The sequence below is a fragment of the Hemiscyllium ocellatum genome, chromosome 31, assembly GCF_020745735.1.
Source record: "Hemiscyllium ocellatum isolate sHemOce1 chromosome 31, sHemOce1.pat.X.cur, whole genome shotgun sequence".
Taxonomy (NCBI): Eukaryota; Metazoa; Chordata; class Chondrichthyes; order Orectolobiformes; family Hemiscylliidae; genus Hemiscyllium; species Hemiscyllium ocellatum.
Window position 1 is genome coordinate 38,526,502 of NC_083431.1, and position 13,289 is coordinate 38,539,790.

General features: G+C 40.5%; 1 protein-coding gene across 2 annotated transcripts in view; it reads left to right on the forward strand.

Annotated features, from left to right (window-relative positions):
• Positions 1-13,289, forward strand: part of limk1a (LIM domain kinase 1a) — a 68,671-nt gene that overhangs the window by 41,582 nt on the left and 13,800 nt on the right. For both annotated transcript variants that reach the window (XM_060847892.1, XM_060847893.1), the window contains 5 exons: positions 2,539-2,713; positions 6,581-6,667; positions 9,508-9,639; positions 10,507-10,566; positions 12,557-12,622. In XM_060847892.1, the coding sequence (XP_060703875.1) occupies positions 2,539-2,713; positions 6,581-6,667; positions 9,508-9,639; positions 10,507-10,566; positions 12,557-12,622 (520 nt within the window). The remainder of the gene's footprint in view (positions 1-2,538; positions 2,714-6,580; positions 6,668-9,507; positions 9,640-10,506; positions 10,567-12,556; positions 12,623-13,289) is intronic.

Sequence of the window (13,289 nt, forward strand, 5' to 3'; positions counted from 1 at the left end):
TTTTAAACTAAAGTTTGGCATGTCCTCACCTTGTTTGCCAAACTTTCCTTTTAAATTTGGTCCCAGCAGTTATTCCCCTCAGTAATACTACAGCTAAGTATCTTACACCGATCCCTTTGGGAAGAGTTACCAGAATTTGATTGAATTATTCTTTTGGATAGAGTGAGGTGGTTAATTCTGAGACTAGGGCCCTGTATCGTAAGGGAAAAAAAACATTGATGTAAGGTGGCTGTGATGGATTGGGAAATATCACTTGAAGGAATGATAGTGCAAAGGCAATAGTAAACATTCAAATAGTGAATGGGTAAACTACAAAATATTATTTATTCCTGTGTGGCCCAAGAGTGTAAAGAGAACAGTAGCCCCATACCTGCTTTATGCCTTATGAGGGAAGTTAGAGGTAGCATTAGCCATGAAAATTAAGTGTGCACATAGGCAAGGAGAAAACAACATCCCTGAGGATTGGAAACAGTTTAGAAGTCATCAAAGGACCATCTGATTGATTCAGTAGGGAAAATAGAGTTTGAGAGTAAGCTTGTAGGGGATATAAGAATTGACCATCAAAGTTTCTGTAGGTATTCAAGAGAACAGGATTGTGAAAATGGATATAGATCTCTTACTGTCAGAAATAGGGGAATTTCTAATGGGGAACAAAGAAATGACTGAGCTAAATTCAAAACTTTGTGAAGACAGAACAAAGGGGGAAACCCCTAACAAACCAGAAATGATGGGGAGTACAGGATTTAGTGAGAGGGAGGAACTGAAGCAAATCAGAACTGGTAAAGAAATGGTGTTGGATAAATTGATGGGATTGAAGGCTGATTAATCCCTAGGGCCTGAATCTTCTTTACAGACTACTTAGACAATGGCCCTAGAAATAGCTTTGGTCCTGTTTCAAGAATATTTAGACTCTGGAATAGTTGCTACAGATTGGAAGTTAGCTAACGTAGCCCCGCTATTTAAAAAAAAAATGCAGGAACAAAATATAGTTCTCAGTGTTCAGATAGGATCGAGCTGGGTGGAAGGTGAGCTGTGAGGAGGATGCAAAGATGTTGCAGTGTGATTTGAACAGGCTGTATGAGTCAGCAAATGCACAATAATATGGATAAATGTGAGGTCATCCGTTGGTAGCAAAAATAGGAGAGTAGATGATTATTTGACTGTAAATTGAGAAAGGGTGATGCTCAATGAGACGTGGGTGTCCTCATCATTGAAAGTAAATGCGCAGATGCAGCAAACAGTAAAGAAGGCAAACTGTATGTTGGTCTTCGTAATGAGTGGATCCAGGTACAAAATGAGGATGTCTTGCTGCAATTAAACAGGGCATTGGTGAGACCACACCTGGAGTGTTGTGAGCAGCTTTGGCCTCTTTATCTGAGGAAGGATGGCCTTGCTCAGTCTCTCTGTAGCAAAGGTTTAGCAAATTGATTTCTGGGATCTTAGGACTGATGTATGAGGGATTGAGTCAGTTTAGAAGAATGAGGGAGGAATCTGATAAAATTCTAACTGAATTAGACAGGTTAGAGGCAGGCAGGATGTTCCCAATGGTGGAGTGGTCCAGAATTGGGGGCGTCATGGTTTAAGGATAAAGGGTGAATGTGGGAAGAAATTTCTTCTCATTTCAGTCCTAAAAACAGAGTGGGATGAGCATGGTTGTGGCTAAAATATTTTTGAAGTTAGATATAGCTGTTCTAGCTCAAAGGATCCGGGAATTTGGGGGAAAGGTGGGATTTGGATATTGACTGTGCGATCAGCTACGACCATATTGAATGGTGGAGGAGATTAGAAGGTTGAATGGTCTAGTCTATCTTCTGTGTTTCAATGACCCCACACTATGGTCTTCTAACATCCAAGAAGTGGTCTCTATTTAGAATTACGACTTTTTCTGGGAACATCGCTCTGAACCCTTTCTTTCTGTCATGTCGTGTGCTCTTTACACTGATTTAATTTCATGTAGCCTCTTTCAAACTACTTTTGAAGAATCGCATTAGTAAGATTTGCCAATCCCCATTTCCTGGTTTATCTTGACCCCTTTCTAAAACCACACTAAACCTAGCTGACCTGCAACCAAAATAATGTCCCTGCCACCTACCCAGTTTAATTCCTGAAAACTAAGTCCAGAGCTGCTGTTTTTTTTTGGGGTGCTATATAATATCTTAAAATGCAATCAGCAGAACCTTTTACAATTTCAGTCATCCCTATTTGCTGTTTTCTTTTTAAATTGTATTGAGGTTACACAGTACAATGTGTTCATCCTGTTTTCTCTGTTCCTTATTCAAGCCCAAGTTCATCCTGAAATATTTTACCAAGTGAATGTTTTATCTGGTCTGCAATGCCACTTGGTTGAAGCAAAGATACAGAGCAGAAATGGCGAGAGCACCATGTATTTGTAACTGTATTATTGTTACTTACTACTCCTGGTTGAAGTCTTCAGTTTGCTCAATATTTGATCATTTAATCTAATAAGACATGGAATTTGTTGAATTTGATTGATTAGACCATTGTCAGTTAGCGTGACTGATGGTCTTCTGCTTCCAGGAGAAGTTGCAGTATTGACAAGTCGCCGAGCACCGGATCACCAGCCTCTCAAAAGAAAGATTTGGGCCGTTCAGAGTCTCTGCGGATTGCCTCCAAAATGCATCGTATCTTCCGCCCTTCTGACCTGATCCATGGCGAAGTGCTGGGAAAAGGCTATTTTGGGCAAGCTATTAAGGTATACAAACCACAATTGTGCTTGACAAATATGATACTTCTTTTAAAAAGCGACTCCAGTAGATATTGGGAATGCCCAAAGATGTAATTGATACGGATTTCCATGAAGCATTTTTAAAAATGCACTTCCAGATATTCTAAGCCAAGTTTGAAGCTCATGGCATTGAAGGAAAATTATTAACTTATTTTGGAAATTGACGAGACCGAATAAGGATAATGAGCAGATATTTTAATTTGTTGAATTTGATCAGTGATGTGTTCTTGACCTTTTTGGAGTTTAGATATTCACAATAGGATTGGAAACAACATATGTATTTGGTGGCAGAACTGTCAAGAGAAGTTGAGAATTACAAAAAATTAAGTTAATGCTTATGACTCTGGCAAACTTATTATCTCAAAATAGAACTGAGTCTTTTCTGAATGATGTGAAGCTATAAACAGAATCTGACAATAAATCATTGAAATATCCTTTTAATGTAAGAATACAAAAAACAGAAGTAGGAGTAGGCGATTTGATTTTATGAACTTGCTCTGCTATTCAATAAGAGAACATATATGGTTTAATCACAATTTGCTGTCTTTCCTCCCTCAAAACCCTTGGCTCCCTTTATTGATCGGAAGGCTGTCATCATCCTTGAACATTTTTGTTTAGTCTTCCACTATTCAGTCATTGAGAATGCTGAAGATTAACAACCCTTCAAGAGAAGAAATTCCTCTGGAGCTGTGTCTTAAATGGGAGCTGCCTTATATTGCAACTATGCTGTCTTATGTAAGATTGCTCCTGAAAGGAACCATCCTCTTGGCATTTACCTTCTACCCTGTTAACACCTGTTCAGAATTCTGTACCTTCCAAAAGTCATTCCCCTCATCCTTCTAAATTCCAATGAGTGTAGCCTTTCCTCGATAAGACGACACCTTCAAGTCCAGATATCAACCAAGTTCTCTGAACTGACCCCAACATGAATATTTCCCTTATGGAGATCAGAACTGCACAACTACTCTAGATATAGTATCACTAGTGCCCTGTACAGTCGGAGCAAAATTTCCTCGCTTCTGTGTTCAGTCTTGCTTTTCAGTCAAGGCCAGCATTCCATTTTCTTGCTGCACCTCCAAGCTAATATCTTGACTCATGCAATGAGGACCGTGCAGTCCTCATGGCATTGTTAATGATATTCTGCTTTGCTATCAAAGCCAGAAACCTCATGTTTCCTGACTGCATGCTCCTCACCACAAGCTGCTTTCCTACCTATCTTTTTAATCACAAGTATGTTTATCTATATTACAATCAATCCCTTCATTGATTAATACAGATTATACATAGTTGTGTCACTAACATTGGTTCCTTTGGCAAATTTCTGGAGTAGGATGCCAATTTTCACTTTGAAAATCACCTGTTTATTTTAACTTCTGAAAAGGCTTAGAATGTAATTAGCAAGACTTAATAGAATCATCGAGGGTCATAGGGCCTGTACTGTCCTGTAATGAATGCTAGTCTTTATAGCTGGAGGACCGAAATACAAGGGGGTGTAGAGCTAATATGACTCCTTTTTCTCAACCACTCCTGAAGCTCTGTGAGCAACTCTGAGAAGCACATGTTATGAAGGGTAGATTAGCCCTTGATAGTGTGTTTAGGGAAGAGAGGGGTGCAGTGGTAGCGATGGAGAATGTTTGTTTAGATTTACCGGAATGATACATAGACTCCAAGTACTTAGTATATCAAGAGGCTACTTAAAGTAGGATTTTATTTCCTGGAATTTGAATGTTTAAGTGGTGACTTTGTTGAAGCCTTCAAGATGTTAAGGAGAACAAACAAGATTGATCGTGAAATGTTTCAGATGGCTGGGAAGTCTTGGAACGGGGTCAAAGTTTGAAAATCACAGTCAAAACACTTCTGGAGTATAACTCCAGGAGGGGTGAGTGTGGGCAGTGGAAGGCTAAACAAAATTATATTTTGAAATCTGTTTGACATGCACATGATGAAAGATCACTTGTTTTAAATCTGAGATTGACGTTTTGTTATTAATCATGAGGATATAGGTCAAGGCAGTTTTGTAGTTAAGTTGCAGGTCTGCCATATGTCATTTGATGACAGAACAATCTCACAGGGCCAAATAACCTGCCCCTTGATTCTACTGCTACTCTGCTTCTCCTGGATTTGTGCATATCAGTTGAATGCCATGTTTCCAACACCACAACAACGATTTCACTTCAAAAGTGCTTCATTGATTTAAAGCACTTTCGGGTGTTTAGTGTCATTGTCCCAAATTCTCTAGGTCTCAGCAGGTTAGTGAGTATAAATATAATTGTTATTTATAAAAAAGAAGTGAGAAAATTAGGGAATGTAGACTAATTTCCTCATGTATGCACCCTCAAATTTCTGTGACCATATGCATGTCCAGGAGTCTCTTAAATGTCCCCAATAACCTTGCTTCCACAACTGCTGCTGGCAACACATTCGATGCTCTCACAATTCTGTGTAAAGAACCCGCCTCTGACATCCCCTCTATACTTTCCTCCAACTAGCTTAAAGCTATGACCTCTCGTGTTAGTCGTTTCTGCCCTGGGAAATAGAGTCGATAGCCAGAGACTATATATGCCTCTCATTATCTTGTAAACCTCAATTAGGTCCCCTCTCCTCCTCCTTTTCTCCAATGAAGAAAGTCCGAGCTCAGTGAACCTCTCTTCATAAGATAAGCCCTGCAGTCCAGGCAGCATCCTGGTAAACCTCCTCTGAACCCTCTCCAAAGCATCCACATCTTTCCTATAATAGGGCAACCAGAACTGGACGCAGTATTCCAAGTGCGGTCTAACCAAAGTTTTATAGAGCTGCAACAAGATCGCACGGCTCTTAAACTCAATCCCCCTGTTAATGAAAGCCAAAACACCATATGCTTTCTTAACAACCCTGTCCACTTGGGTGGCCATTTTAAGGGATCTATGTACCTGCACACTAAGATCCCTCTATTCCTCCACACTCCAAGAATCCTATCCTTAATCCTGTACTCAGCTTTCAAATTCGACCTTCCAAAATGCATCACCTCCCATTTATCCAGGTTGAACTCCATCTGCCACCTCTCAGCCCATCTCTGCATCGTGTCAATGTTTTGCTGTAGCCTACAACAGCCTTCTATACTGTCAACGACACCTCCAACCTTTGTGTCATCTGCAAACTTGCTGACCCATCCTTCAATCCCCTCATCCAAGTCATTAATAAAAATTACCAACAGTAGAGGCCCAAGGACAGAGCCCTGCGGAACCCCACTCACCACAGACTTCCAGGCAGAATATTTTCCTTCTACTATCACTATCACTCAATGTCTTCTGTTGGCCAGCCAATTCTGTATTCAGATAGCTAAGTTCCCCTGTATCCCATTCCTGCTGACCTTCTGAATGAACCTACTATGGGGAGAGAGTGTATGAGATGTTGAGATCGAGAATCAGCCTTGAGCATATTGAATGATGGAACAGGATTGAATGATCTACTCTTTCTCCTGCTTTCTACATTTCTGTCACTATAAGAAGAATATACAGCATCACCTTAGCAGCTTTTGACAAAGCAATCAATATGGCCTTATCAGTGTTGCCCAGTCCCCTGAGCAATGTGTACTTTTGAAGCCTTGGCTCCAGCCTGCCACAAAATAAACTTTACCTTAGCCCAACACTTAGCCATAGTTGCAACCTAAAAAAAAATGTAGTTCAAGATTTTGGCCTTGAACTGTAATCCCAGTTCTATAAGCCTGTCCATTCTGTATGTGCGTACTTTGAGCCCTGAATCTACAATTGGAATTGTTTCGTGGTTTGGCGAGATCCAGTGTAGCAGTTCCATTTCACTTTTTATGTGTACTTTTTTTTTTCCCTTTTTGATCAGGTGACACACAGAGAGACCGGGGAGGTCATGGCAATGAAGGAACTGATCCGCTTTGACGATGAAACACAAAGGACTTTTCTGAAAGAGGTTGGTCAATAAGAGTTTCATTTCAGTGTGTGTCTGTGGTCTAGTGTAACACATCCATAGTTAATGCTCCTGTCCAGTAGCATGAATAGGAATACTAATGTACACGATAATGTACTGTTGACCTAATTGGAGATATTTTAAGTGTGAGAATGAGTTCACGTCACCCAGGTACATTCCCATTTTTGAGAGTTAATTACATAATCAGTTAAGTATCTTTCAACTGAACTGGGATCGTTTGTAATGTCACCCTCTGGCAAGGATGTGGAATTGAAAATGGATGAAGTTTATTTATAAATGTTTTGTGGTTCTGGGAAACATTTCCCTGGTCAGTGTTTTATAGTAAGTGATTGGAAAAACTTAAAGGACCATTATAATTATGCTAATATAATGATCGGGAAAGGTTGAGGTACAGTCAGTGCTATTTCCTGTCTTTTTATTCTGTATCACTTTTGTCTGTTGTGATATATTGGGATTTAGTACTTGTATGCATGAAGTAGAGATCAAAGTTAGAATTTATAAATTATACACTTTTTATTAATGTATTATTTTAAGTTTGCATTCCACAATAGTGACACTTAGGTGTTTGTTTCATTTATCTTAAAAATAAAGGGCAAAAAATCATTTGGTAACTGACTTTATCCAGAATGGAACAGATAAAGTGACTACAAACAGCTGCGGTATTAATGGAAGGATGTTTATATAAAGTGGTGTTTATGACAGGTACAGAAAGCTTGGAAGGCCATTAGCTTTGTTAACAGTTCAGAAAAATCTAGGGATGAGCAACTTTTTTTTATTTTTTATTCCATTCAAAAAAGGTTACTCAGTTCAAAAAATTCCAGTGTTAAGTTAGGAGTCAGTTTAATTTGTCTCCCAGAAGGATTCAGGGAGTAAGCTTTCTCAGCAAAAAGGTAGTTTTTGAAACTTTGAACTGACTTCTCCTGGTTCAGAACTGAGGAAGTTTAGGTCTGTGTAGTAAAAATGTTCATGTTGACAGAATTAAAAAGGTCTAGTTCTGCTGTCTCTAAAGTCCACAGAGCAGCCTTGAAAGAGTCTGTTAAGTAAAATCCTTAGGGTTAAGAAAACTATCTTTAGGGTTAAGATGGGGGATTTTGTTCCTCTGGGCATGAGCCTCTGGAGAAATAATAGGAAAACTTTTAGTTTAATTGTGTGTTGTGAGATCATTCTAACTACGTAGATCTGGAAAGTTCTTTTGTGTAATAAGCTTTGTTAATAAATATTTGTAGCTGTGTCAAATATGTATCTGTGGCTAACCACCATGTTGACTTCATCAATCATATAACTTAGTGAGGCAGATTTCATTCTGGGATAAGACTTGTCCAATAGTACCATCAGTTGCGATCATAAGTGAATTTTAAATAGTCCAGTAGATGTACAACAGTGGTTTATGTAACTTTTTGTGTGTGTGTGTGTGTGTGTGTGTGTGTGTGTGTGTGTGTGTGTGTGTGTGTGTGTGTGTGTGTGTGTGTGTGTGTGTGTGTGTGTGTGTGTAAAAAAAAATACAAAAATATAGTAAAAATAGAACACATGCTATCATACTGGAATACAGGGGTGCCTTCTGGTAAATTATACTACATGTTGTGTCATGGAATATGATTCCTTCAAGCTCTGGTGTCTATTCTGATGTTTAAAGCAACAAAATGAATTTGATCAAAAAAGTATTTTCAAAGTGAGGTATCATTTGTTGTTGGTAATGTCACTGTATTTCATCCCTTTTTATTTTGGAATTTTAAAAATTTAAGTAGCAAGAAAATTATTGATTGTCTGCAGTACTTTGGGAGTCTCCCAAAACAGCTGTAAGTACAACCAAGGCCCAGTAAGCCTTTTGGGCATTATTGGGGTTGGAGTTCGTGGATAGCAAGAAGCTTCTCCCAGAGTGGTGTCTCAATTACTAGGGGTCACAAGCTCAAGGTGAGAGGGGAAAGGTTTACAGGAGATATGCATAGAAAGTTCTTTATGCGGAGGGTGGTGGATGCCTGGAACGCGTTGCCAGTGTAGATGGTAGAAGCGGGCATGATAGCGTCATTTAGGATGTATCTAGACTGATACATGGGCAAGGTGTAGAATGAAACAGATACTCAGAAAATAGGTGACAAGCTTAGATAGAGGATATGGATCGGCACAGGCTTGGAGGGCTGAAGGGCCTACTCCTGTGCAGTAATTTTCTTTGTTCATTTTAAAATCCCACAATCCAAAGATGTGCAGGTCGACTGAATTGGCCATGCTAAATTGTCGATAGTGTTAGGTACGTTTGTCACGGTTGAATAGGTCTGGATGGGTTACTCTCCGGTGGGCGTGTTTCCATACTGTAGAAATCTAATCTAATCTAATCTAGTCATCCCTCACTGCTGTAAGAAAAGGGGTGCTTTGCAAGGGCTGGTCTTTACATGGACCTAGTGTGTGATCACGTCTAGGCTAATCTTGACATTCACCTTCTCGAGGTATATTTGCAATTTCCTCTCCTCCAGGCTTTTGGCAGCTTTAGTTTTTGGACCACAATAACATATGGGCTATGTCAGCATCCACTGGGCTATTTGTATACTGCGTCGCTAAGTTACACAGAAACAGATTGTTTTATCAGGGAGAGCTCTTTATATCAACATAACAGCATTTTACAAATTAAATGCATTTTTTGTTGCTTAAAGTTCAGGTCTGAGAATTAATTGAGAGAATTTCTAAAATGATTAGAGTATAACTGTGTTATAGGGCAAGAGATGAGTGAATCAAGTGTGTGAAATTAAATGAGAATAGTGTGTGCTAATGTTACACATGGTTCTTTGTGTGGGTCATCACTAAAGTTTGCTGTTTGTTTCTGTAATCAGGTGAAGGTGATGCGCTGTCTTGACCATCCGAATGTTCTAAAGTTCATTGGTGTCCTTTATAAAGATAAGAGGCTGAACTTCATTACAGAGTACATCAAAGGAGGGACACTGAGAAGCATCATCAAAGACTTAGTAAGTGATGACAGACAACTATAGTGTTTTGTTAAGGGCGTATTCCGGTTTTCTGCAGTTTCGAACCATAGTACTATGAGGGACCCTTTCCCAGTGAAGGCTTCACTGAACCATTTGCCAAGTGGTTTACAATGATGCGTGTCACAGAGAATGCCCTGTACTTGTGAAAGGTCATACGGCTAGACAGTTTTATATTTATTGGAATAATATGAAGGGGCAACACTGTCTGTAATATAGGACAATTATTAAACTTTCTCCTGAACATGTTGCCTGACTAATTTAAAGATTGTAATCTCAAATATGCCTATAAAGGAGTATTGTACATCTTTAAGCCCCATAATGTCCATATTCGAGGAGTTTAATGTATGTCTGGGGCTTGCACATTTAGCAATTGGACCAATGCTTGTGTGGGTTGGGTACAGGTTGTGATATGTTTGGTACAGGTTTTACAACTGAAAAATGGATGCATTGCATGTCAATAGATATTTTTGCTAATACTGCAGTATATATGATAGGAGCAGGAAAAAATGATTTGTTCTCATCTATTACTTTTCTGCATATTCCACTGTTTCCATCATATTCCTCAACCCCATATCCCTTTGACAGGAGGCATCGATGTTCTTCAATGCTAGCTCACTCCATAAATTTATTATCCCATAGTTAACACATTTCATTTTTCTTTCTGTCATGCATCTAACTTTAGCATTGCTGCTCCTTGTATTTACATGTTTTGCTATGGTCTGACTGTGAGGGAACGGCAGTTGTTGGAAGGGATAAATTAGCTGTTCCTTTTATGGGAACTGCTTCCTGTTGATGACAAGTTGAAAGATATAAAAGTAACTGGGTCTCTTTTTTTTCATTCAACAGGACCGTCCATTACCATGGAACCATCGTGTCAGCTTTGCTCGGGACATTGCAGAGGGGATGGTGAGCTTCTGGCTGTAATGGGAGATTTGAACAGAACAGCACACGGGGGCTCTGAATTCCAGACAGTAGCAGTGAAGAGTATTGTTAGATAACCAAACGAAGGGGATCTGATAACTGTAGCATTTGAGAGCTTTCATCTAACACATGGCCCCAGCCTCTAATCCAATATCACTATACTGTTACAATGAGCTTTGTACAGATTCTAGCTTAGTAATTCGTTGCCATCAGAGTTTGAGACCAAACAGGTGTGATTGGCGCTGTTGAACTTGTAGCCAAATGGATTCTTTACTTATCTATGTGATTTCTAGAATGATTCCAAAATTGTGAATATATTTGTGTAACCATCTAGCCTAGTGGAAGAGTTCTTTGTCCCATAACTTGGTCTTGTTTCTTCACAATTTTCACCAAAAGGTTACTGTCAGTGAACTGTGACCAAAAACTTGGTGGCTGAGTTTTGGTAGTTGCATCTTTGTGGATAGCTTGTCTGTGCTGTCAATTTCCCTGTGGGGTTGGACCATCATAACAACAGTGCGGTCCACCCTGCCGATCCCCTCGATAAGTCTGTCTGTGGGCTGCAATGTTTTAAAGTGCTTTAATCCTTTCAAGAGAAGGTAGGTGTTCCTGACTGGGCCAGTATTTATTGCAGAATCCTAATCGCCTTTCAGAAAGTGGAAATGAGCTGCCTGCTCCAACCCCTGAATGTCTTGGGCTGCGGAGACACCCACCGTGTCATTGGATTTTGTCCCAGGGAATAGTAATTATGGGTCCAGGTCAGGTTGATGTGTAGCTTGAGAGATGAGTTTTCAGTTGGGCAACTCGTGTGTATCTGCTATCCTCGCCTTTCTGAGGTAGTTAAGGTGCAGCTGAGGGAGTCTGAGTTCCTGCAATGCGTTTTGTAAATGGTGCACACTACTGTCACTTGTGTCAGTGGTATACAGACCGAATGTTGACCGTCATGCATGGGGTACCAAGCGGGCTGCTTTGTCCTGGATGGTGTCAGGCTTCTTGGATGTAACTGAAGCTACAATCATTAACTGACATCTCCACACCTGACATTTTTATAATTGAAATAGCTGCCGATGGGTGGGCCTAGGACAGAGATTTTCTGGTGCTGAGATGACTGATCTCCAATGACCACAACTATCTTCCTACATTCCAGATATGACTCCAACTATTGGAGAGTTTTCCCCAAATCCATTGACTCCAATTTTGCTAGGGCTCCTTAATGCCACACACAGTCAAAATGATGTCAAAAGCTGTCACCTTATTGTTGCTCTGGACTTCAGTTCTTTTGTCTTTGTTTGAACAAAGGCTGTAATGTGGTCTAGAGCTGAGCGGTCCTTTTTCAGAAACCAAACTGAGCTTCAGGTGAGGTGGTTATTCCTTCACAAGCATTCCTAGGTAGTAGTGTTGAGTGATATGGCATAAGGAACTGCACTCCTAATCTCGGTCCAAGCCCCAGATGAAAGAGGATAAGTTTTCAGTGTTGACGGGGCTGTATTTGTCATTGATTTCTGATGGATCATAGCTAGTGGGCCATCCGGTTTCATTCCTTTGTTTAAACTTTGTAGCAATTTGATACAAATGCTTGCTTGGCAATTAGAGGGCACTTGAGAGTCAACTGAATTACTGTGGGGCTGAAGTTACATGTATGCCAAACCAGGTAAGGATGGCAGATGTCCTTCCCTGAAGGACATTAGAGAACCAGATGGGTTTTTACTGCAAATGACAATGGTTACACAGTTGTCAATAGGCTATTTTTGTTTTCAGTCCCAGGTATTTACTGAATTTTGATGTCGTCACTTGACGTAATGAGATTTGAACCTAATATCACTGGAGCCTTAGCCTGGATTTCTGGATTATAGATTTGCTTGTCCAATAACTTTGTCATTATGAGACCACCACCACCTTGTTATTGAATAAACTGAAGGAGAGGTTGTAATAATTTTAAAGCTCTTCACTTTGTTCCCTGTTATCTTTCTGATTTCAGTCTTACCTGCATTCCATGAACATTATCCATCGGGATTTGAACTCCCACAACTGCCTTGTGCGTGAGGTAAGTATCAATGAAACTGGGTTGAGGTGGGGCTTGCTGAAGGGGCACTGCAGATGCCAGCTGGCATGGCAGGGCTGGTTTTGTTGAAGTGAGTGAGGCTGTCTCTGGGAATGCCACATTCCTGTCAGATGGCAAGGTGACCTGGGTGATGCCAGTTTCTTTGAGGGAGGTCCCCTAGAGCAAAGTCTGGAGTGTTGGTGATTTCTGTCTGGTCTCCCAGTCTATACTGGAGCGGGGTGAGTTTTGGGCAGGTGCCAAATGGTCCTGATCTCTGGCGTCTGTTTCTTCAGGGGCTGCTGGGTGTGGTAGGAGCATGCCGCTTTTGGCAACCTCACACCCCAAGGATAATGCTAGCATGCCGTATACCTTTTTAATGGCAAGCCTAGGGCTCGCAGTTCAATTTGCAGCCTCTCCTTTTCTCAGTGGCACTGCCCACTGAGCAAATCGCCATGTCCATAAGTTACACTGAAAGGCCATTGCGTTTGATGGGACTGAACTCTAGGATATGGCATCCTCCTTGGATACTGATTGTGCCTGCGAGTGCCAGTCCACTGTCTCCTGGATGGCCTGTCCCTCTGCTGCATATGCAGAGCTCACAGTAGCTTGGATGCAGAGAATGCTGTACTGTAACTGCCTTCAGCCAACATTGCAATGATACAGATGCTGA